This window comes from Polypterus senegalus, chromosome 1, assembly GCF_016835505.1.
Source record: "Polypterus senegalus isolate Bchr_013 chromosome 1, ASM1683550v1, whole genome shotgun sequence".
NCBI classification, from domain to species: Eukaryota; Metazoa; Chordata; class Cladistia; order Polypteriformes; family Polypteridae; genus Polypterus; species Polypterus senegalus.
The window spans coordinates 90,755,468-90,781,915 of record NC_053154.1 but is presented as its reverse complement, the minus strand read 5'-3'; the positions used below and the strand labels follow the sequence as shown (position 1 = coordinate 90,781,915).

At 37.4% G+C, this 26,448-nt stretch overlaps 1 protein-coding gene across 1 annotated transcript in view; it reads right to left on the bottom strand.

Moving 5' to 3' along the window:
• Positions 1-26,234, bottom strand: part of LOC120526161 (mucin-2-like) — a 120,002-nt gene extending 93,768 nt beyond the window's left edge. Inside the window, exons 1-15 of the mRNA XM_039749211.1 lie at positions 26,159-26,234; positions 25,648-25,909; positions 22,707-22,821; positions 21,663-21,753; positions 21,236-21,345; positions 20,923-21,139; positions 18,805-18,930; positions 12,689-12,806; positions 12,150-12,288; positions 9,294-9,407; positions 8,929-8,998; positions 8,694-8,831; positions 7,147-7,311; positions 6,282-6,376; positions 4,614-4,740 (exon numbers count right to left, since the gene is read on the bottom strand). Of these exons, the coding sequence (XP_039605145.1) occupies positions 4,614-4,740; positions 6,282-6,376; positions 7,147-7,311; positions 8,694-8,831; positions 8,929-8,998; positions 9,294-9,407; positions 12,150-12,288; positions 12,689-12,806; positions 18,805-18,930; positions 20,923-21,139; positions 21,236-21,345; positions 21,663-21,753; positions 22,707-22,821; positions 25,648-25,909; positions 26,159-26,234 (1,963 nt within the window). The remainder of the gene's footprint in view (positions 1-4,613; positions 4,741-6,281; positions 6,377-7,146; positions 7,312-8,693; positions 8,832-8,928; positions 8,999-9,293; positions 9,408-12,149; positions 12,289-12,688; positions 12,807-18,804; positions 18,931-20,922; positions 21,140-21,235; positions 21,346-21,662; positions 21,754-22,706; positions 22,822-25,647; positions 25,910-26,158) is intronic.
• Positions 26,235-26,448: the final 214 nt, after the last annotated feature.

Here is a 26,448-nt window from a genome sequence, read left to right as displayed (position 1 = left end):
AATTTATTTCTATCTACGTGTATGACGATTAATGTACTAATTCATAGGACTGAAGCAAACAATATTAGTTTTTTCATACTGAAACAGGCTTTACAATCAAGTAGTATTTGTCTCAGCGTCTGAAAATTCAAACAGAGCCTTTCCTCTGAGAATATTCAGGCATGGTTTAAAAGTGCAGGCCGGTTGTGTATTAGCTCTAGTATAATAAGAGGTCAGTATTATGAACTACGTACAGAAGGGACCATTTGTGAAGTGCATACTTGTTCGAATCGGACTCTCACTGTAGACGGTTGTTCTCTGCATGAGGCCGGATCTTTTTAAAAGTCTGAGATAACAAAACATTTTTACTTCATAAAATCTCATTTGTTACAACCGGATGGATCTAGACTCCAAGGATGAACAGGATCCAGGAGCATATATCGAAACAAATGCTTAATAGACATAAGGCAACTGTGTTTTCATTCATTTCGCTAAATGAAATGTAATTATTTTAATACAGACTAGTAACCCCCAAAGTCCAGATGAGCTGTCTGTTTTTATTTACGTCTTTAGAATTTAAAAAGTTTGTATCTAGACATTTTTCTGTGGTACTTGTTTCTTTATCCGCTTTTTTCAGAAAGGTAAAGGATCTTTGTAAGATGGTCGTATAAAGTATTCATTTTGCATCTGCGCTCAAGTCACCGCATTCAAGTATGAATTTCATTTGTTTATCCAGTTCACTTTCCGTAGCGTTTAAAAGGTCGGTGGAAGCCGAAGCTTTCAGCCGCCATGGAACCATATGTTGTCGAGGTACTAGGCACATCTTGCGTGTGTATTCATATTTATACTCTCGAACCTATTGAACTAGTAATGAAAGGAATGGGCGCGCTTAATAGGGCTCCAAGAGGCCCTCCTTTCTGATTTAACAGGTGTTTTTGTTTTTCTTTTTAACTGTAACTTTCTATAGCTGAGTTTTTGGGGTTTTTTAACGGTGCAATGAGGGTTCTACAGCAGAGGGTTGAGTTTGTGTGTTACTGGGGTATGTTTTAATCTACTTCACCAGGCACAGAGTATCCAATATATTAACATTGTACTAGTCAGGGTCTATTGAGGATCAGGATTTCACTTTCTTTTTTTAAAATCTGGTACCTCCTTTTCCCATCTTGTGCATTGTTCAGTAAACCTTTTTTTGGGTGGGCAAAGAACATTTTGCTTACAGTCCACTCATTATTCTCTTTAGGTCTTTAACTGTTATACCCTACACATTTGTAAGTTTCAACAGTCCTTTGGAAATGTTTCTGTGACAGTAGTAAGTAGTAACTTAAAAATATGGTGCAAAAATCCAGATTACTCACTTTAAAAGCTCTGCTCTTAATTTACCAATTCAGCCAATATGTCAGCTTCGGATCCATCTCACCAATGCAACTGGCCGTTACTCTTTGTAGGGAGTTGTAGGGCAGTGTTTCTCAACCTTTACGTATTTGCGAACCGAGTTTTTCATAACAGTTTTAATTGTTCCCCCTAACTTTTTTAAAAAAAAATACCCCACTAATACCAATTTTACCTTTTTAATTAATGATATATCATAGATGCATATTTTAACTACTTAACTTTTATTAACATTTATCTAACTCTATATTTATTTTTCTAGTATCAGAATGTAGTTTAAGTTAAATTTGGTTTGGTTTCAATAGATGTATGTTTCATATTTTCGAATTCTTGTTTTCTTTTATTCAAATCTTCGCACCCTAATAGGGGGGCCTGCCCCACAGTTTGAGAACCACTGTTGTAGGGGGTTACTTGTAAAACACTCTGTGGCATTTCAAGCTAAATTAGATTTCCTTGGTTATTCAGCTGTCCATCGGTGTTCCATTTTGTTATAAATTGTATTTAGTCTCTCTTTATTTACTAAACATTTTACATCTTGTTCAGGCTTTAATTTAAAACAGCATTTTCATCAACAGGCTATAACCACTTTGGTACTCAGGGTGCTTTGTATAATGCAAAGTTTTAGAAATTCTGTTAATGTAATAGCCTCCCATTTTACATCAGTTATGAGCCCCTGAAAAATAAGAACGGTTATAGGAGGTTATAGGAGTCTATACACTACAGGGCTGACGATTAGGCTTATTTTGGAGACATTAGGCAAATCAGGATGGAAAATGTTTTAGTGAATAGTTACATCATATCTATTATATGTGTTAGCACAAGGATTAAAATTTTACAAAAACTGCGAGGGTTATTCTTTCTTTAAGGTAGTCCAGGTTACATAGGACAGCTATCATTGAAAATTACTTTTCCCCTCTGTTTGTGAAAAACACCCTTTGTTTTAGTTTCATTCAGGGTTAAGGGGATGTAAGTTTAAACTGTGATTTCAAGAGTCAATAAGTGTCTGCAAGCTTCTTGAATACGAGTCAAAGGACCAGGGTTTGTGCAGGGATCATAGTCAGGGGCAGAGTTAAGCTAGACATTATTATTCCAAAATGAAACATTGACTCGCCCATATCACAAATATAAGATAGTAAAAACTAAAATGTACAAATTTTACAGAGGAGGGTAAAAACATATTAAGACCGGATCAATAAGGGATCACCCCAAGCTCACAGCACACTACAACAGAACCTAGGTGTTCTTAGGTATATTATCAGCTAAACTATCATCTATTTAGCCAGTTCCACGGGATTGCAAAGAGTTGGGGAAAACATTATTTAACATCTGCTAGTATTATGCTAATTAACAATAGCCTGCTATTGTTATAACCTTATCTGGCACTAAAAGTGAGACTTGTGATCCTCCTGATTCAGGAAGAACATTAAAGATTGGAGTTTAGAATATTAACTAGACTGGTAGTCTTGATGTTAAGGACATTAGTGCCAAAATAATTAAATAAATAAAGTTAATTATGAAGTAAATAATCACGTGAAAAAGTGGATTTATAAAGGAGTTATTACAATTTGAAAAACTGTCGTGATGTATAAAAAACATTGATAGGTGACAAAACCAGCATGAACAGAAACCTTTTGAAATAAATAATAAGTTTTTTGACATGTGCAGTCTGGAATAGTCTGAATATGTCTTAAAGAGTTAATTTTTAAATAAAACTTGCAAAAGGCATATTACAAATATTAAATATTAAAACTGAATAAAACACAGAAGTACCATTTAATGATATCAATTAGTGTTAAGTATTATCAAGCGCTGGTTCTATTTATAAGGTTTATTTAATTTAGTTATAAGCAAAATGATTGGCTGCATTTTGCTTTGAACTTAACAATAGTTTGATACTGCTTTAAGAATTAGAATGCAAGACAAGCCTATACACTTAATAACAAACGTTGCTGTTCCAATAGGTCTATCTTGGATCTCTGGTTTATTTTAACCCTTTGACAAGAAACCCCTAAGCAGGGAAATATACCACATATATTGAAATGAACAGTGCCGACATGCTACCTAAATAGATATAATCTAAGATATTTTAGAATATGGACCTGTGGGCTAATCCCATGATTCTGACAAACTAAAGGGTCTCCACTTAATTGTCAAACTTTCTGTGAGTGCTATGGATCTTGTAATGGAGAGTGCAAGAGATTCTATAATCTTTACTCTGTAATGGTCCTTTTGATGGAGATCTAGTGCCTGTGTCCGCAGTGTTAACCAGTCATACATAGTACATTATGTTCAAAATACACCTAGGGTTTTTCAGAAGAGATAGGACAAGTGCGGCATGTGTTCTGTATTCTCTTTTCTGTATTAACTATTCACAATGACCATACTCCTGAGACCTTAGGATTTTTTATGCAGAAATACATTTCACAGACCCGAATAAGGGACATCCATCAAAATGCTCTTGAAACAAAGGAGGACCGATCAGGTGGGTGGGGGTGGGAGTCTCTTTTCAAAGAGTCTTTGCCCTCAAGCGTCCTGGATTTGTTGGGCAAATCAGCAATCAGCATCTCTCCGGCTATGCTCCTGATCAAGCATGATGGTCTACGAACCAGAAAGCCCCCTACGATTGCCTGTTTTGACCTGAGGCTATTGTGCCCGACGCCAAGTACTCTGCACCTAACAGCTAGCCTTCAGACCAGCCTTCTTGGCCGGACCTTCTTATGCCTTCAACTGACCAGATCTAGGAACCAGAGCCTCAGGTACCTGCCCCTGGTGATATGTATTTGCCGGAGTTGTGCCTGGACTTGTCCTTGGGAGATGGGGCCAAGAAGTGGGGGGTCCTCGACAAAACAGTTGCTGCCTGACCGGGGGGCCAAGCAGGTGGTTGGGGAGCTGGGGGTGGTACTGACATCCATCAAACGGCTCTTGACACTTTCCTCGGGCAAACAGGTGGGTGGGGGTGGGATTAAGGAGGGGGGTAGACATCCAACAAAATGCCCTTGACACTTTCCTGGGGCAAACAGGTGGGTGTTGGGGGTGGGGGGGGGTTTGCATCATTCAAATCCACCAATCAGGTGGAGGGTGGGGCACATCATTCAAATCAACCAATCAGGTGGAGGGGCGGGTACATCACTCAAACCCACCAATCAGAGAAAAGGGGTGGGACTTAAGGTCATAAATCATTTTGATTAACAGTTTGACAGAATGTCCCTGACGTATTACTAACTAGTGACAGAGCTTTTACTCACCACAGACATTCTTTCTCCATCCTTCCAAGGTGATGCCCTTAGCCATACAGGCCCTCACATATGAGGACAGTGATGCACACAAGCAGTCTTCACTCTTTTCACAGCTGCAGGTGGAGTATTTGCATTTCTAACAAAAAATAAATGAATACATTGTAGCATTATAAGAGTAAATGATTGCACAAGGAATGAAAAATAAACCTCTGTTTAGTCCAATTCCAGGTGTCTATCCCAACAGCACTACATGAAAGGCTAACAATTAATTTGCTGCTGGTCTGTCATAGGGTACACTCATGAACAAAAACATCCTCACTAATTTTGGGTCAAATTAGAGAAGACAATTTACTCAACCTAATCTGTGAAATGTGGAAAGAAAACACATGCTGCCATGGGAGAACATGGAACTGTAAGGCATCAGGCTGCACTCTTGAAAATAATGGCTCCTTAATAGCAATGTATGGGTCTTTATTGGGTTGTGTGGTTCCTCATAGAACTATTTCTTGACAAAGCTTAATTTGTCTGGAAAGGATGATTTGTATATGAAGTTGGTTCTTTATGTACTGAAAAAAAACTGAAATCTTTAACAAAGTTGGGCTGCCTAGCAGGACAAGTATGACAACTAAACGTGTGAGAACATCCAAACTTAATTAGCGTGATTGTATGTAGTAAGTGTCCTTTTAAAATCAAGATTTATTGGTATTTCACAAATCACTTACCATCTATTTATTGTTATTGTTATTTTGTATGGGCCTGTTATGGATCTAAATAAATAAAGGTTCATTCTGGAACCTTCATGTGGATGGGTCTTTTCAGAACCAAAAACAGTTCTCCTCTGGGACCTTTATTTTTAAGAGTGTACTTATGGCTAGTAAATGTACAATAAATTCTATGTTATGTATTTATACCTCCTTTTTACATACATATTTTAACCTAATCAGTGCCCTCTCACGTTCAAAAAAGAACGAACAATAGACTATACACACAAACATGGGACTAGTAAGTACCCAGTTCACAAATTCAGTTCAGCCAAGATGGTAAACTGGAATTGATTGTGTGGTAATCTACAATGTTATTCCTAATGCAAAGTTTTATATTGTACTCTTCTACATTATAATTTGCTACTCTTGTTATGTGTTACAGATTTAGTAGTCCTCCTTCTTCATGGCAACTTTCATATATTATTTAAAAAAGTTAAAGAATGCTGAGCAGAATCACACAAGGAGTTAAATTTCGTGACCAAACCAAAACCTTAGGCTTTAAAATCAGACAGTATACTGTATGGATGGCATTGATTGTTCAGGTCTCACTGTACAGTATTTTTACTCCAAGGTTGCTGTTTGATATATAAAATAAATACTTAAATAAAATGATGTTTTACTTAAAATCTTTAGAAATGGAAATTGGAAATAGTATTGATTAGTAAAGTTCACCAAAGCATTTCTCACAGGAGAAACTCTGTTTGTTGGTGATTTTCATTAGGTTTTCAAGGATACATTGTGAAGTAAGTTTAACTGGAGCCAGCTGGTGACAACACTATACACAATTCCAAAAAAAAAAAAAAATTATCAAGAAATGTATGTTATAGCCTAAAGTGTTGAAGAAATCCAAAAACTATGTGGTGCAAAGTATCTGATTGTCATTTTTAGGTAACAGAAACAGTTTCATCTATACCTTATAGTATTCTTGAGGGTCAACCATAGTATGACACTTTGAAAAGAGTCCTTTTTCATCCCGAAGTGCAGAGCACCAGTGTTCAGCATATTGTTCTAGAAGGGTACAAAAAGTTGTTATTAATATTGTTGTAGACATTGTCCTTATTTGTATTATTTACATGATTGATTACATAGGAATTATATCGTTGTCAAACCTGCATAGTTCATTGCATCATCTCAAGAAGCCAACGTTTATCCCAGAAGCATCTGGTGTCAGATAAGAACTACTGCTGGCTGGACACCAGCAGTGTCCATTGCTGGGGCAAATTTAGTATCATCACTTTATCTAATAAGCTTGTGCTTAGAATGTATAGGTTGGTCCAGATCTAATTATGCAATTTTCATTACGCTATAACTTATTAAGTTTATTACATAGAAAATCACCCGAAAAATCCCGGACCATCGAGAAGTGTGCGAACTGAATCGTCTCTGCATAAGTCAAAATCCTGCAGATGATCTGGATCTGCATAATTAGATCTGGACCACCCTGTAGAACCGAAACTGAAGTACTCAGGAAAGACCTATGCAGCCATGCAGAGAATCTCAAAAATCTCATGCCATTAATTATATAATTACAAATCACAAAGTTGACATTTTTGTCCATAATATTTATATATTGTACAAAATGTTTTTGTAGCTTGATTATAGTTTGCTGTTACTGAAATAGCTTTTGTTATTAAATAAGCCAAAATTTCTTTTTATGATTATTTTCTTAATAATAATGATGGAAATATTTTGTGCTCTGGCCCAGATATTCTATGGCCAACTTCTTATAGCAGAGGACCACCTCGTCTAACATTCTGATTGATTTAAAATGTCCTTACCATTCTCCACACTGATGGCACATGGGTCTTCCAAGTGGTCCTTCTGGTCTGGGCAGCTGCTGTGGACTTTCCATGTGTTGGCAAAGTAGGCAGCTGTGCCCTCTACTATTCCTTGGAATGTCTTGAAATCGTCAGCCTGGGCATCATTGTAGTTTCCACAAAGACCTGTAGTGACACATTCATTTTGGGTGTCAGTTTCTTTGATGCAACTGAAGGATCCAACTGTCCATTAAATTTTATGTCCACATAAAAATGTGGAGCTGCATGTCAGCTGGATTGGCTGCAGTTCTAGACGTAGCCCTGCATGGAGTACCATTAATACTTACTGACTCACACAAGTAAGTTTAAAGCTACATAATTCATTGCTAAAATATAGATGAGGACTACACATTTCACTACAGTTCAGTGGTTCATCTGCCTACTGAAAATAACATTTGTTAAGTGACATAAATGATTCTGTTCCAGCAAGCATTACATCAGAAACAAGCAACCATCTGGGAAGCCAAACAAATTCTTGGACAGGAACAAAGGCAGAATGTTTCCTGACTCAACCAGAAGATATGCCAATGAAGCTGTGCAGGTGCTGGCATCATGGAGGGACTCTATAAAACATCCTTACCTGGCTGGGAGGCCAGCATAATGGAGAGACAAGGAAAAGCAACTTGCCAAGACAATTTGCTCGACCAACACGATAGGTGGTAGCATTCCTTGGCTTCGGTATTGTTTTGATGCCCACAGGATATGCTGGGTTCATAGTCCCATGGGACAGCCATGTTGGGTTCTTTGGGTGCTGACAGGGGGTGGTACAGGGATTTGCCACCCTACTTTGTCGGATTTCTGCATAACCTTGAACTACTTCTAACACACCATATCCTAGCAACAGAACTCTTGAGTCCTGGATAAAATGAGTTGCTCTGTGTAACCTAAGAGAGTCAGAGTCAGAAAGCAGAGGCCAACACTTGCTTAAAGGAAGAGGAGTTGGGCAGAGAAGGAGGAAGATCTCTGTTGCTGTGCTGTGCTCTTTGGGAGAATTCTAGTATAGATCCTAGATGGAATAAAATCATTATATTTCCACCTGTGACTGTGCTTGTGTCAGTTATGTTCAGGGTTTGTGGCTGCTGCTAAGCTCTCTGAAAGTTACACAGTCTACATAAGGGTCTAGGCTAATGCAATGTCTATTTATTTTTAAAGGTATTCTTTACTATGTTGTGGCCATATCCATTCATCTGCAATGATAAAGGGCATACAAACAAAACCAACCATTGTTTCCGTTTTTGTTAGCATGTGAATAACCTTTTCCTATTTATCACTTTTCCATCGCATTCACAATATTGGAAGAAGACTTAGGGTAATTGGACATCCTGGTCAACAATACTTTTAGGTTTGAATTTCTTTAAAAACTCTGAAAAAAATACTTTTTGTCAAATTATGTTCATTTTTCCAGTTTATTACACAAAAATGTATTAACTGCTTTATATTACTTAAAAATACTCTTCTTTAGAAGCTTTTCCATCACATCCAGCCACATTCACAAATCCCTCACATACCTTCCATCTTTTTTTTGTTGGAATGATCCAATGCAATATAAATTTGCATTATGGGAACCAGTTGTAGTTGAATCTGAAGGCCAGCCTCTGTCTGGATCATGATGTGAAAAGACGAAGGCTTGAAGATCTTAATGTTGGCTGATTTAAAAAGTAAGGCAAGAGGGTGTTTAAAGAAAGAATGAAAATTTTGCTTCATATCAGACATTCAAGTGCAGCTGTGTCACCTCTCTTTTACCTGTTACATAGGGTAAGTGGATTTCAGCATTATTCTGAAAAACTCTCCCACCTGCTTCAAAAGACAATGCCTGCAATTAGAAATCAGTAATTGAATATTTTGAAGACCTTAGATTGTTTTGTTATTTTTCAACAGAAAAAAGATGTTATTTTGTGCCACTCTAGGCCGTATGGGTGGCATGACAATAAAGCAAGTTTTTCTGTTTTTAAAATAAATTGTATAAAAATAAAATTATATTTTAAAACAAATTATTCAAATTGCCATTCAGTATTAACTTGATTAACAGAGAGATAAAAAAAGCCTTTTCATTACACAAAAGGCAGTCTAATGTGACCTCTTGATGTTTGCACAGAGCCTTCACTTACGTTGTTGCTGTTGTTATCTGGCAGAAGTACCATAGTTTTCATACAAGCATCCAGCTGCTGAGTGCCACATGGAATTAGTTCTACTAAAACAGTGAAGCCCTTGTCTCCAGGAATCTAAGGAAGTGCATGGAAAAGAGAGAGTGAGAGGCACTGCATTACATCCACATTCTGTTATTGAAATTCAGTTCTCAGTCCTCGTACGATGGTGCAGAAACTGTAACACCAACAGGATCATGTAAGCTGCCCATAAGTTCTCCCCACACTTCACACCTATGCCCAACTCTAAGTGAGATAACTTTTGTAGACACTACATGGCAAAATGAGTATCAATCACAAGGAGAGTTAAAACCCAAAAACAATATGTTTGAGGTAACAAAAGGTATGAGTTATAAGAAAGAAAGAAAGAAAGAAAGAAAGAAAGAAAGAAAGAAAGAAAGAAAGAAAGAAAGAAAGAAAAAGTTTCCATTGTTGTTGAACATGGGGCTGCAAAGTGAAAAGGTCATTGCGGTGTGAGGCAGCCAGCATGCTTCAACCCCAATTCTTTTAGAAGCAGTTATAGATAAAATGGTAGCTCTTAAAGAGATCTAGGTTATTTTATTTTATCATTCCATAGTTTAAATTTAAAGTTTAACTATTATTAATTATTTAACTCTTTATCCAGTCTGAAGCCTCAAAGGTGTTGTGGGATATCACTGTCAGTAGCAGACAAATTTAAAACCACAACAGTATACTGTAACAGTAACAACAAGTTCAGGCCACAGTTTCTCACTGTTCACCTTCACCACTTTACTTGTGTATATTTTAATTGTAAATATGCAAAGTCTATTTTATTGCATTTTTGCCTTCTATTGATTGTACCATATTAAAAGTAAATATGCAGACAATCTCTGTTGTGTCATGGCAAATTTTATAGAACCTACAATACTACTTGAGATGATAGAAGGATGGTATCAGAGAGCATTGTCAAGCTGACAAGTAGCGGCCCTAATTTTATAGGGGAGCAATGTTTAGGAAGTTGGTACTGTTATGCACAAACATTATAGTCAGCACATGGTTTCTGACATGCAAAAATGAATTACTTTAAGGAAATGGACAACCAGGAAGGTACTGTGAAGATCTGAAAGTCTAAGGGTTACTGTGGCTTTAGGGTGCAAGGATACTATAATCTTCTAGGCGGAGATCTTTCCTGATGTCCAAAGAAGACAATGTCAAAGAAGTGTCATTGCTTACTTTAGAACCGACCTTGTGAGTGGGTTTAAAGGAATGCTCCACTTAAAAATTATATCTTTTAATATATTACGTAACCCATATAGTTTGTAGTGGTGTCTTAAAAAAAATATTTCATGTTTTCGTGGATAAAGGACATAGCAAAGTTTTGAATAAAACAGGCCCCAATAGAGAGCACTGCTTGACAACAGCAAAAAATATCACAAATTCCATAAAAAAAGTCTCATATTTTTCTTTTGTTGCATAATCCACATGTCAAGTCATCCAGTCGTATGCTCACAACATGTACAACACATGCATTTTTTGCTAAAATATTGATAAATAACTCTGAAAAATGAAAGTAGTCCACAAACAGGAAGCCCATTTATGCAGGGTGGCAGTTTTGAATTGAAGGACTTTACATATACCCTATTCATCGGTCAAGGGACTTCCCTTCAATTCAAAAGCGAGTGGGCTTCCTGTTTGTGTGACAACTTTCAGAAGTCCTTGCTCCACAAAAGCATGACGTTTTTCTCAACCACCATTACACATTACATGGGGTAAATACCAAATAAAAACATATCATTCCTTTAGAATCACTTTGTGCATGAGGCTTGGATGAGTTTGGAATCAAGAGAAGAGTAGAACAAGGCCTCACTGGTGGAGGAACGATGCTAGTGTCAATAGAAAAAGAAAAAGATTTAAAGGGAGAGTGCCACCTATGATAGATAGATAGATAGATAGATAGATAGATAGATAGATAGATAGATAGATAGATAGATAGATAGATAGATAGATAGATAGATAGATAGATAGATAGATAGATAGATAGATAGATAGATAGGAGTGACCTATATGCAACTCTGTTAATGAAAAATGTATATCTTAGTCATTTATTTTTTGAGGTTGAGTGACAGAAAGAGGAAATACTTGATGAATTCAGAAACCATAAGATATATTGAACTCATCCTGGAGAAATTGTAAACCTAATGTTCTTAATCTCATTTGTTTATTTATTGACGGAAGACAAGCATTTGTCCCCCTTCTTCAATAAAATAACAACACATGCACTGTGACAGTGCTGCAACATGCATACATTCCTGGAACCATTACGAAGAAGTCAATGCTATCATCAGATATGTGAGAAAAATTAACGATAAACCAAAAAATTATGAGGAATCTACATGTGAGTATGTAAATACTGACCCCAAGAGCTCCTAATCCAGAAACAAGTAAACTATTTGACTGGAAAGAAAAGTTATCATTATTATTATTTTTTTTACTTTGTTTGTAATAGTTCTTTAATGATTTATACATTCTGTAACTTTACAAGATGACAACTGATAAGACAGAGAGTTGTTTTTTGCTAATTTGAAAGTAAAGCCTTTGATTAATCCTCTAATTTACTCCATATACACCACCTATAAAGCACCTATAAAGAAATATACCGCTGTTACGCTTTAAAGAACTAACTGTTTCAGTATAGTTACTTACACAAAGATGGAATCTGATTCAAAAATGTTGTGAAATATTTCTAAATAATGCAAATTTTGAGTGAATCTTAAAATACAATTTCCATGAAGTGCCTCTTTTGACGAGCTGATTGCATTACTATTCTGAGGCGAAGACCCAGAGTGTATTTTATATTACCTTTGTCAAGATGTAGTAGCAGTTGCCATGGAAAGTATAGGACTTCCCATCAAAGGTGGTGATATAGGTTCCACCTTCCACAGAGCAGGTTGCAGAACATGGCAGGTTCTTACACATCCATTTGCCAGAGTTGCACAGGCTGTTGGTACATAAGCAATAGACTCTGAGTGTTTAAGACATTTACACAAAAGTGCTCACTCCACATAACCTCAACCTGAGTTTATAACTCATGCTTAATGGCTCATCTTCTAAGGCAAGCATGCCATCACTCTTGCCTCAGGCTTTGTTTGAAACATGTTTTGAATTCCAGTCTGTCATTAATGCTTTTTCAATATTTCATTTTAAGTTAGTTTTGCTCTTTGGTGGTATTTTGACCAACAATGCACTTAATACTTCACACATATTTTGAAACATATAAATGATCCACTTTAGAAGAATGTAAAAGGGTCCAGCATTCTGAGTATGAAATGTTATTTGTCACATTTTCTGAAGCCTCATTGATTCAAGCAAATGTGAAAGAAAATGTTACAAATGCTCACCATTCCTCACACTCCTGCTTGACGATCTCTCCTGGTTTGAAATATGTATCATGCAGTGAGCATTTGCACTCTGTGGCTGGTATGCAACCAGTATTTGAAAGATCATCCACAACCATTCCTAAAACATACAAATACAGACAAATTGAGCACTTGAAAGTCATTCAAAAGTCAACATCGGCCATTTTGGATGCGTACAAGAACAACAGCAAATAGAAGCATGGTGACATTACCTTTTTTCTGTTGGTATTTTAATCCAAAAAATTAATTAATACTTCAATCTGTATTTTTTAATATTTTGATTCCCAAACAAAAATACTTTGCAAATCAATATTTAAAAAAACTGAACTGACTGATGGCTGGGAGCATGGACTAGTGAATAAGGCCCCCAACAGAATCTAGCTGCAGACCTTCAGAACTCCAATCCATTGAGGAGTTTGTTGTTTTATATTACTCATCAGTGATAGTACCTGGTTAAGATTAAGGTTGGGGGAGGGTTATCTGACTCAAGTCAACTGAACCAAACGACAAAAACCTGCAATCCAGTTGGCTGTCCAGCAGAGCTACTAAAGGTCTGCAACTGGACCCATCTCCAATAAGGAGCAGGATCAGTTCTAAAAAATTCTGCTTTCTGTGTCCTTGAACAGGGCCAGTGTGTGGAATGATGCCAACTGAGGCAAAGTGCATTTTTGTCACTCAGCAACTTGCACAATCCCAATGCACACATTCCCCAAGAGTTATCATTGTTATGTATGAGACAATACTCTTAATTCACATATATTACAAATTCCTGTACAGGCTTCATGGTACAATGTATTCCCTGAACAATTTACAAAAGTAAAATATTTTTCCTTTTGGAGAAAAATATAAATATAAAACAACATAAGAAGATTAGCTTTAAGACAATAAAACACAAAATAGACATTAAAACCAATTGAAATGTTTATTATGATACCACATGCTTATTCATACACCTTTGCTCGTTTTAAACTCAGTACTACAAGCTAAAAGTTGCCAGAGCCTAGAGATCTGGCTCTTATATACAAAGTACAGCGACGGCATCTTCCACCTTCAGCTATTGACTCTTCGAGCGACTCTCCACGCTAGTGTTTAGATCTGCATGGTGTATGTGCCCAAAACAATAACATTTAAATGTTACTTACATAAAAGCCAGATTGAATGTTATTTACTTTGATTTATTTACTTACTTCCAACAGAAAAAAGTCACAAGTAAACTGCAGAGCTTCCTGTGTTTGATCGACACGGGCATGCTCAAAAAATACATGTGTAATGCCACGAAAAGTGCACGCTGACACTTCAGTTCGCAAGCAATGGTACAAGAATGTAGTTAGACTTCTTTTTTGGGCATATGCAACGTCTAGATCTAAACACTAGAGTAGAGAGTCGCTTGCCTACTGAAGAGTCAATAGCTGAAGATGGAAGCTTCCGTCGCTGGACTTTGTATATAAGAGCCAGATCGAATGTTATTTACCTATTTATCCTGATTTATTTACTTACTTCTTACAGCGTAAAGTCACAAGTAGACTGCAGAGCTTCCCGTGCACATATACAAAGTGCGACGTGCATTTTTTCTCCGAAATAGAACCGTCATCATCATCTCAGTTCACCTCTGTTATAGCACGTCTTTATGTGAAAACAGCACTGTCAGATGGGGAAGGGGGGTGGGATCGTGAACGCGACTGAGAGAATAAAACTGAATTAAAAAAAAGCTAACTTTTACAAGTATCATAAATTTACAGTGGCTGTTACAGACTCAAGTCAAATGTATGTTTTTATTCAAAAATAGTATGAATAAGAGCAGCTCACTTCTCAAAACGGACTCGTCCGGGGTCAAACCTGTGAAATGATCGCATCAAAGGGGTGTGAATGTTGCACCCTAACGCGGGTTCTTTTTCTGCAGTTATATTCTTGAGTAGAAGCGCACTTGTTCTGTTATATTGATATCTTTTGTGAAAAGTGTTTATTTGATATTTGGACTTCAGGCTTCACACATTAAACACTTCATGTCTACATTTTGTCAGTTATTACTAAAATATGAAAAACGTTTCTGTTTTAACAATGTGTTTACATAGATTGTTGTAGACATGGAACACACATGAAATACATGTGTTCCAAATAACCATATAGTATTTATAAAAGATGTCATTTTGCTTGACTCACTCTTTACAACTCTAATAAACTGACACGCCGGTAAACTGTCTTGAGCTGAGAAAACTGTGCGGCGGTGGGAGGATGTCATAGTAGGCTGCTTGCTGCTTATCGACACATTTATAGGACAAAAGATGCTGATGGAGTGGTGCGAAGGGATTTAAGGTGGGACGGATCTACAAGTTTTTTTGTAGGCTCTGGTAATTCTAGTGTTAATGAGACTTTCAACTTTTCAACAATGTGCCCCGTTTCCACTTTATTGTAAATAAATGTAAATTATGAGGTAATAAATGCTAATTGTTGCCGTGTTAAATAATGTAATTAAATAGCACATGAAATACTTCAGAATTACAATTATGCTTGGTCTTCTGATTTTGTGAGATATTTTCGCTGCGAAGTTCGCAGTATGGAGATGAAAAGATCAAAATCGCATGACTAAATCAAAGTAGAACTGACAAGCAATCTATCAATCAAAGTCAATATACTGCGGAAGCAAGAAGGACAGAGAATTCTGGGAAATCAAGGTCAAAGCCCTGCTTCATGACCCGTGCTATTTTCATGTTGAGAATTTGAAAATCAAAATACACATTGGAAAATGAAGATTCAGTGAGCAGCAGGTGGTACCAGTGCATACTGTATTTGAGTTTTACTTTCCATTTTTGCAGCTTCATTGCTGTTCAGGCTGAAAATAGAACTGCAAATACAGTAGAGTCTCACTTATCCGACATAACCGGGCCGGCAGAATGTCGGATAAGTGAAAATGTTAGATAATGGCAGGTGTTAAGAAAAAGCCTATTAAATGTCAAACTATGTTATAATTTTACACATTATGAACCTAATAATCATGTTTTACAACAAAACAACAGAATAAATTAACTGAAAAATGAACTTACAGTTACAGAATTGTCTGTAATTAAATACAGTATGTACTGTACTTAAAAAGTTCAGTCCTGTGATGATTTAAAGACATTTTTGATTGTAGTCTGCATTCCTGACGAGTGCCGTTTCTTCGCTGTCAAGTCTCGCCATCTTTACAGCATCATTATGTCGATTCCTGTAGCTTCTTCTTGTTGCTCAATGTAATTAATTGCAGTTTCTAGAGCCTTAACTCCGTCACTCATATAGTCAACATCCGTACGAGCGTATACTGTTTACTACAGCATTGTGACTGCGTGTGTGTGTGTTTGTGCTGTGACGTGCGAGTCCCCGTCTTGCACCCGAAAACTCAAAGCTGAGTCTCAGTACTTTTAGCAACACCAGCTTAATTCAGCTTGAAACAGCAACAGCGCGGTAATTTATTTTAGCGGGATCTGCCATTCTCCTATACACAGACACAGCAGTCAGGCAGGGTCGGGAGGAAAGTAACACTGTGCCCTGCGCATTTATAATGTTCCTTGTATCACCCACCGATGGCTGGCGCTTATAGCATGTCCACAATCTTTTTGGATTGGCCTTTATGGCGAACTGCTACCGCGCTAGGAGACTGCAATTGCTTTGGGATGCTCTTCCTCGTGTCAACCAGTTGGGTGGAATCCCACAAGAGTTTAGAAAATCACTGACACCAGCCATGATTCTTTTCAAAGGTAAAGTGCAGGTTAATTTGCTTTATTTATTTTTACTTTATATTATGTATTAATTATTTTTATATGAATAGTTTTGGGTTGTGGAATGAATCATCTGAGTTTCCATTATTTCTTATGGGGAAATTCGCATTGATATACTGTACGAGTGCTTTGGACTGCGTGCACATTTCCAGAACGAATTATGCTCGCAAACCAAGGTTCCACTGTAATTAGCTGCAGTAGAGTCGGGAGCAACAAAAAATAGACTACGCTCACGCTCGCAACTTGCAGTTCTTGTTGCCGATTGATGCTTTTTTTTTTTGCGGTGGGACGTCAGATAATACGGAATGTTGAATAAGCAAAGGTAGGATAAGTGAGACTCTACTGTACTGTTATCTCAAATTTTGTTTGATTTTTGCAGTATTCTTGCTTGTAGACTTTGAAAATGAATTTGCAAATGATTTTTACAGAAACTACCTCCCATACACTATGTGGCTGCAAGCAAGTTACCTAATCCATATTTGCTCTAATCCTAGAATAAATGAATGATGATCTCAAGAACTGCACTGTACCCTTCCTTTATAATGTGTCTTGGATTGTTACAGTTTGTTTAGGGTTTTGTTTGTTGTTGCTCATGCATTTTGTTGTTTTTTTTTGTTTTTCTTAAGATGTTGTGTTTGAGTTTTAATTTTACTTAATTTAATTTACAGCACGGTGGCACAGTGGTAGTGCTGCTGCCTCGCAGCTAGGAAACCTGGGTTCGCTTTCCGGGTCCTCCCTGCATGGAGTTTGCATGTTCTCCCCTTGTCTGCTTGGGTTTCCTCCCACAGTCCAAAGACATGCCGGTTAGGTGGATTGGTGATTCTAAATTGGGCTTGGTGTTTGTGTGTGTTCTGTGGTGGGTTGGCACCCTACCCAGGATTGGTTCCTGCCTTGTTGGCTGGGATTGGCTCCTGTGACCCTGTGTTCAGATTCAGCGGGTTGGAAAATGGATGGATGTTGTTTTCCAATTTTTACCAATTTTTTTTTCTTGTAGTTAATCAATTAGTTTATTTATGTTCCCCTTATCTCATGTGAATTATATAATTATATATTTTGTTGGTTTTACATGGAGGAGAGGTGAGACCTCTAATTAGACTGCAGATTTCACTTGCTTTAATTAGCATTGCTAAAGAACCCTGGAGACTGTATTTCGTTCTTATTGCCACTAGATCAATGCAGTGTCATTAGTTAATTCTAATTGTGCACTTCTATTCCTGTTAATGCATTTTGCTTTTTTTTTTTATGTCTTGAATGGTCTCCTTGATGCAGACGATTATCACTCATGTTTATGAAATTGTTGTGAGTGTTTCCTAGATTTATGACATTTCAACTGAAAATGCTAATCTGCACAAACAGCACGAACACTTCCACCAGAGAAAGATTCATCTGATATTGCAAAAATATACAGATCTACCATGATAATCATATGTTTGTCTCCTTGTATCAAAAGACCTAATGTCTGAAATGAAATGTCAACCTACACCATTACAGTACCCCTACCAGTCTTCCTTGTTGACACCTGACATGTGCTTTTCATCATATTATTTTCTTTCATTCAGAGAAAATGATCAAATGAACACTTATAACTTAGGAAAAAAGGGAAAAACTGCTGAGTGGTTTTTGTTCCTCAGCCTACTAAACCCACATTGCTTTGTTATTCCTCTAATTGGAGTAGAACTTAATAGGAAGATCTGCCATACTCCATTCTTGACAAAGAATGACAAGTTATGCATTTTGATAAGTCTTTGGTTTAAGACGATTGCATAAAATTTGCCAGCCTCTGTTAGTACTCTTCTTTACTAGTCTGCTTCCAATCACTAGACCACTGTTGGCTTTATATTTTCTAGAAGGTATCCAAATCTCAATACACCCATAACACTGTTCTATTCTTGATACACTCATGTTAGCCAATGACTTCTGGTATTCAAAGCATTTTAAATCGGCAGTTTTGACAATTTTCCCCCTGTGTTATACACACATTATCTATTAGTTTGTGTTTAAGCAGCACTGCACATATAAGAACTAAATTAAATAGGAAGGGAATGTGTACCTAAAAAAGCCAACTCAGTACACCCATCCATCTATCCAACCATCAAGAATCAAAACTGTTTAGTCCAGATCAGGAAGGTGGGCCATTTAGATCAAACTGAGCATTATTCTTTTATACCAACATTCTTGAGAAAATTTTGAACCATAATGTTTCATTATTGACCCCAACATTTTCCTTTTATTTTACATGGCACATATATATTTAAAGAGCAAGAGGGTAATAACTATGATAGTGACTGAGCTGGGCCAGCAGCCATATGGAAGACTCCATACATAGCACAGAATTTAAATAGATACCTGGGGGGCAAAAGCAGCCGTCCATATCATGTTCTTTACACAGTTTGCTGGCATCCTGATTAAAACAGGTATCCAAACATGGAGAACGGCTCTCTTCATAAATCATGTTGAATGGACACTTCTTGGCTAAAACAAAAATACCAATGAAAGTGAGAAAAGAAAAATACTCTACAACTTCCTTGAAGCAACATTTACAAATTGTGGGCATTGAAAGAGCTACAGTTAGTTAACAAACATGTTTACATATAACAGACTAAAGCTGAATTATAATAAACTAGCAAATTGCGCTTTGTAATTTTGTAATAATAAAAGCGTTAATGAAATGATGATGAGGGCAAGAAGAATATCACACTTTGCAGTAAGAAAGGAGATTATTTTGATAAGTAGTGACTTCTGAGAGGACTCAATATTAGAATAGTCACATGATTAGTATGGGATATTACTATAGTCACTTATAACAGCATGAATATTTACAATATAAAGTGTAACATGAACAGGTTAACAGAACACATTGGATAAGACGGGAAATGCAAGGCACATGTAAGTCAGTAGGTGTGAAGTGTGGCCGTCAGGTAATGTAGTATACCAACATCTATAATAATTGTCGAAAATAATCCTCTGTGTGTAACCCGCAAGTACGTGTATGTTTAACCCAGGTTTCGATGTAACTCTGGAAAATGTTGTGTACAACTGGCCATGGGTAAATACTGGGCCAGCAAATAAACTCATATGGTATTAAATGTTTGTCATTATGACTTGATGCTAAATGAATGGGGAAATGCATATGCCGTAATATAAAGGAAATATCTTGTTTTGAGTTGTCACTGTCATGGAATCCCTGAAGTTTTTCCATCGTAATATTTCTTGTTGTCTGACAGTTTGCCACTGCTCTTCAGAAAGGTTGTGTGTTTAATTTGTTTTTCGATCACTGTCTAGGTGCAAGACTTGTTGCTGCTGATCTTCGGATAATGTTACTCTGTGGTTTGTCATATGTTGTCTTTGTTGTTCTAAGGCATCTTGCCTGTACTGGTTGGTCTGGTGTGATGTAGATGTTTCTGCTTCTGTGCATTGGTGTGAGTATGTAGGCCGGCAACACTGTTTCTGCTGGCTGCAGCTAGGCTGTATGTGCCTTTTCATTTTATTGTTATTGAGAGGCTTATGTTGAAGTGAGGTGTAAAATGGTACTGTCATAATGCAGTTTCGGTGAGTAACAAAGGTGGGAGGCTTACTTTGAAGTGAAGGAAAGAGGAGGTGTAGTCTTGGTCAGTAACAAAGTATGCACCAAATAAACAGTCAAATACAACAGTCGATAATTGGTCACACTGAAGAATTGAAGACTTGAGAATAAGCCTAAGACCAAAATTCTTTCAGGAACACAGACCTCGTTGTTATTGTGGAGGTATATACAGGTAGTACTTGTAGCAACCGTAGTTTATATAAAGCACGGATGGAGAGAAGCAAAATAATATAAGGATGTTATATTATGATGAAAGAATAAGAATAGGAGAGTGATTACTTAAGTGTGAAGAAGTGAAATTCAGCTTCAATTGATTGCAATTGACTATGCAGGTAAGCTACACCGATGAATAAGTGGTGGGGAGTGGAGAGATGAATTGGGTGGAAGCGTTGCATTAAGACATGTGACTGTTAAACGCTTATCCCCTGGCGCTTGGCCCAAAGTATCTAGAGGCATAGAAAACATAATGTTACTAATGCTGTTGATGCTGGCCTTAGAAATAGGCTACATAGGTTTAGAGGAAAGAAGAGCATCTATAAGGAAAAACAATGCTAGTTAAGAGTAGCGTTTCTCCTTTGAAAAAGAGAATCTGAAAGAACCTGATGGAGAGATGGGGGAACACAATGTTTGAATAATGAAAGCTTGCGCATTTCAAATATGCATCATTTTAATTAAAGAAATCTGTTAGTGCTGCAAATTTTTTCCTTGTCCTTGACTCAAAGGAAATGATCACCATCAACAAGAACTATATGAGTTTGGAGCAAGTTGATGAATGATAATACGACAATGATTTGAGTTTAGCATTAAGGTCTTTACTTGCGAAACAAAGCTTGAAGTTCTAGCATCTACCATTATGTCCAAAAATTTGAGAAGACACTTACGGCAGAAGCTGTCACTCCTCCAGTTCCCAGGTTTGCCGCCAGCATGGGAGCACTGCCTTGATAATTCAGAAAGTGTACCACAGAGGCAGAAATCACTTGCAGAGTTTGGACAATTGCAAATGTCCTTCATGCAAGCTTGAATGAAGACTTCTTTATCCACGCGACTCAGGCAATCTGCCCAAGCACTCTCACTCAGTAAGATTTCACACTTGCCCCTCTATGGAAACAGAAATTGCACACTCATAAAAACCTATGAATTAGCTCCAAATGCCACATTTTATTTTCTCAAAGATATAAAAATTTGGATGCTTACATGCATGCTGCAGTCCACCACAGTACCCACTTCAACTGGATCTTTACAGTTGTCATTGGGTTTGTAAATTCTCTGCCGTTTTACAAACTGGATTGGGGTGAAAGATTCATCTAGAGAGAAACAGCATGTTAATGGTCAGTCTGAGGAACTGTCCAGAACATTGGGGTTAGGGGCATAGCACAGATATATAAAGTAATAATATTTTGTAACTTCACTGATTCTTTTCTGTATATTTTAAATATAAATTTTAGATATTATTATGCTGAATCCAGTTTCTGTAGATATTTTATTTTTAAATATCTGCTGACCTCTTTGCGCAGTAAATATCTTACTTATAGAAATGATATCTCAAGCATTTCTCCTGCAGATCATTCTGCCTACCATACTATCAAAATAATTCATAAGGAAGGCTGTGTCCAGCACTCACCTTTTGAAATAAACTCATTGTACACTTGAATTCCATTGTAATCGCCGCACAAGCCACAGGTTTGATTTTGGAATTGAGTGTCCAGTTCCACCTAGAGGATGATAAGAAAATGTAACGATTCTGGTTTTACTTTGCATGGTTAGGAAAAAGCAACCAATTATTATCTACTTTTATCCTTATTCTTTTTTGTTAGTGAACTGCTGTTTTTTATTTAAGAAAGTTGCAAGCTAAAGAAGTAAAACTGCTCTTTAATGCTGATTCTTTATTAGTGTAGCAATCAGATCCCTAAGTACCTACAGACAAGATAAGGCTAGCTGCCTGGAGTGCTCAGTGCTGTGGGCTGAGAGCATAAGCATCAATGGATGGGGTAGCACTAAATACCTGCAGTGAAAGCCACTGTTCCAGAAAGGAATGGAGGACCTTTTACAAATCCTTCTATATGATTGTTGGTTGGACAATACAATGAGAAATCTTAAGTAGTTGTGCTGTGACCACAGTAGATTCAAAGATCTAGTGGTATGAGATAATAATGACAGCCTGAGGCAGTGGGCCACCATGAGGATAAAAGAAACTAGTCGAGGCAACACTACATGAATTGAGGAGAATCTGTTGAGCTGTAGGGAGCTAGAAGAGTCTACAGTGCAAAGAGGAGATCAAGGGGATCAAAGGAGTGTAAATGAGATCATTGCACATGCACATTAGGTGTGCAGTCACAAGTTTTTCTATACTTCTTTTTTTGGAAGCATTCTTTAAGGCCCAACATGGGAGGAAAGTTTATTTCGGCAGGACAGGTTTGAATATTTGCCATGGTTGGCTTAATCAATAAACATGCCTATAAAATAGGATTTAACTGCTAATGTTTATGTGCTGCCATTGGCATTGTCTTCTTGATGCTGACTGCATTATTGTCTTTTCAAAGTTAGAAAAGTTAATGTTAGTAAATAACAAGGTTTGCAAGTACTGTAGCAGCAGCACAACAAAAGTATTCAGTTAGAATTCATTCAAAACAAACAGAATAAGTACTTTATTAAAAGATTATTTTACCATAAGTGCATCTTCACCATTCCACATTAAAATGAGCCCCATCTTAGTGAAAAGCTTGGTGTAGCTGTGGCTTCTTTCCAGTAAAAGTCTAGGTCCATAGAATGCATTGGAGACTCTAAAAAATGAAAAATAATTCAGTTCAATTCAGCTAAACCTTGGAGTAGAGCTCCCAGTGTTTACACAAATGCACTATACTATCATAATCCAACCCACTATATCCTAACCACAGGGTCATAGGGGTCTGCTGGAGCCAATCCCAGCCAACACAGGGCGCAAGGTAGGAAACAAACCCCGGACAGGGCGCCAGCCCACTGCAGGCACTATACTATATTAACAGTAAATATTTATATACATAAATACTCAAAAGTTTGTTTAGCAAAATTAACATGTAACAATATTATGGTCATTATGATGGAGGTATAACCTGCTAGAAATAAAGGAAAGGAACATAGTAACATATAATATGTGAACATTATCAAGCATGCATGTTGAAAGAGCTCATTCTGGACTCATCATAGATGTGTCATACCACTCCAGGTTGAGAGGGGTCTCTGTCACTAACTGTGTCATCTCATGTTCTCTCCACATTTCAAAGAAAACACCCCACATATATACAAGTAGGCACATAACTGAGAAAGACCCCATGATAAAACACATAGAGTTAAAACTTGTACAAATAAGTGTGGAAACTGAGGGTCTGCTGGAGGCTGATACTCTCCGCACATGTGTTGATCTGGAAAAAAGACAGGCAGGTTCACCAGTACAAGTGTAAAAGAGATAAGAATTGGTATGCTATGCTTTCCTGTGACATTATGGAGTAGGGAATCCCGCCCAGGACAAGGACATTCTATACAGAAAGAGAGTGAGGCTAATAAGAGCTAGACTGGGGGTCTTGTCCAATATATCGTCACACAAGACCTCTACCTAAAGAACTTGGGGCTACTGTATATGGCACTTGATGTAAAACAAAGCAGAAAAAAACATAAAATATTGAAGATACATATATACTGAAGTCTATGAGGAATTCCTCCACTTTTTCCATAACAAAATTAAAGAGCTAAATAATTCAACCAACATAAATACATCATCTGTTTATATCTCTCCCTGTTTTCCCACTCCATCCAGCTCCTTCTCTAAGTTCTCACTAGTCACATCTGTATTTGTTAATAACCTGCTTTGTAAAATAAAGCCAACTACTTGTGTACTGGACCCCATCCCCTGCACAATACTTAAATCCTGCCTGACTGTTACAACAATAATAAACTCATCCCTCGACACTGGGTTTGTACTACTCACTTTTAAAATTGCTTCTGTAACCCCAATGTTAGAAAATCTGGTCTTGATGCTGACAGTCTTAACAATTTCCGGCCTATTTCTCACTCCCACTTGTCAAAAATTCTTGAGTGTGTTGTAGCCTTCCAACTCACCAATTATTTAACCTCTAATAACTAAATGGAAGCCTTTCTGGTTTCAGGGCGCGGCACAGCTGTGAAACTGCTCTGCTATGGGTAACCAATGATTTGCTTATGGCAGCAGACTCTGGACAAACCAACATATTAGACCTCAGTGCAGCATTTGACGCTGTCAGACATGACATTCTACTGTTCAGAATGGAGAACATGCTGGGTATCTCTGGCACTGCCCCCCAGTGGTTCAAGTCCTATCTGACTGATAGGCAAGAGTTTGTTAGTCTTGGCAACAGCAGATCTAGCTCAGCGCCAGTCACACAAGGAGTTCCTCAGGGCTATGTCCTCGGCCCTCTTCTCTTCTCTATTTATATGCTTTCCTTTGGCCATATTATATGTAGCTATGGACTAGGTTATCATCTTTATGCAGATGATACTTAACTCTACTTCAATGTTAAAAGTGGAACTTCCCCAGAGCTTTCTCTGCTCACAGCTTGCCTTGGTGAAATTAAAACCTGGATGGAGCAGAACTTTTTAAAATTAAATTGCAACAAAACTGAACTCCTGCAAATTGGGATTAAAATGCAACTTAATAAAATGAGCTCCTTCCCAGTCCATCTTGGCGGTGATCTCATCAGACCTGCCTCTACTGTAAAGAATCTTGGTGTTATTTTTGATTCCTCCCTTTCTTATTCCGCCCATATAAATCACATTAAGAAACTTTCTTACTTTCACCTCCATAACATATCCTGTGTTCGCTCCATCCTCTCCTTCTCTAATGCTAAGAAACTTGTCCATGCTTTTATCACATCCCGCATCGATTATTGTAACTTGCTGCTGGCAGGTGCCCCTTCTAATCTTATATCACAGCTCCAGATTATTCAAAACTCAGCTGTAAGAGTCCTTACTCGAACCAGCAGCAGTGAGCACATCACACCCATCCTGCTCCTTCTTCACTGACTCCCTGTGTCTTACAGAATTAAATATAAAATCCTACTAATAACCTACAAAGCCTTAAATAACCTTGCACCAAATTACATCAGTGACCTTCTCCATCTCTAAGTGCCTGCCCACCAACTAAGGTCCTCTGATTCTGGCAATCTTGTTGTGCCCCACTCTAATCTACACTCCATGGGTGACAGGGCCTTCAGCTGTATAGCGCCCAGACTCTTGAATTACCTACCGAAATTAATCAGGTCTTTTTTATTTATTTATCTGGTTTGTACAATGCTATATACTGTATACCCTGCCATTCTTCTTATATTCTGTAATTGCCTTGAGCATGGGAAAGGCGCTACATAAATAAAATGTATTATTATTATTATTTATTATGAATCATTTTCCTGTTCAGTACAATTATAAGCTGCCTGTGTGCAGATTCCAAATTGATTCAAACTGACTTCACAAAGTTGTTTCTGCATTATTTAGATTTCACTTTTCTAACAAAACCACCTTTATAAAAATAAGGACGTAATGAAGCAACATTTAATCTCTCTTACTTTTCCCCTTTCAGATAAAATATTTAAATGACTTACTTTTCCTCATTGACAACAGCAGTGTCCTTAGTCAAGAAGATGATATAATCTTTGATGGTTATCACCACAGATTCAATGAGAAGTTTGCCCTCTGTATCTGCCCGCTGGATGTGAACAGAAAACTCGGGAAGCGAGTTGTGACAGTCAGAGGCAAAGTTGTAGTCACAGGTGCTATTAAACTGGTAGACATCTCCATCAAAGGTCTTAAAATGGCTGTTTCCCCAGGTGCTACAGATTCTGTTGTTGTGGTTGGGAGCTCTTGCTGCAGTGCGAGAAACAAGACATATAAATATTCAAAATTTAAATAATACAGGTATGGGTAAATCATTAAATGCCTACTTTAGCATTTTTGTTTCTATATTCTATTAATTCAATTGAATATAAATAGCATGCATTGCAACAAGTGCCTCATTACACACTTAAGCAATGAATGTGGCCCATTTGGCTTGCAGAATCTCTGGCAGAAGTGCCATAAATGAGTTTCATTTGCTGTCCTGTTGTTGTCACTTACCTGGTTCCAGAGAGACTCTCAAAGCACATGCCACCGAGAGACTTACAATCCATACTGCTAATTCTTTCATCCCCATGGCAAAGCAGAATGGGGTGTGCAGAGCACAGCAATGGATTTATCCTCCCTGACCACGACTAAAACCACAGACTCTTTTTATATGTGCAGGGAGAACGGTTATCTTTTTATGACAGGGATGGTCTTTGACGGAGCAGCCTTTTCTTGAGAAATTGCAAGCATACTTCCTGATCTTGAGGGCATAGAAAATTCAGGTCTTCTCTATAATTTTGCAA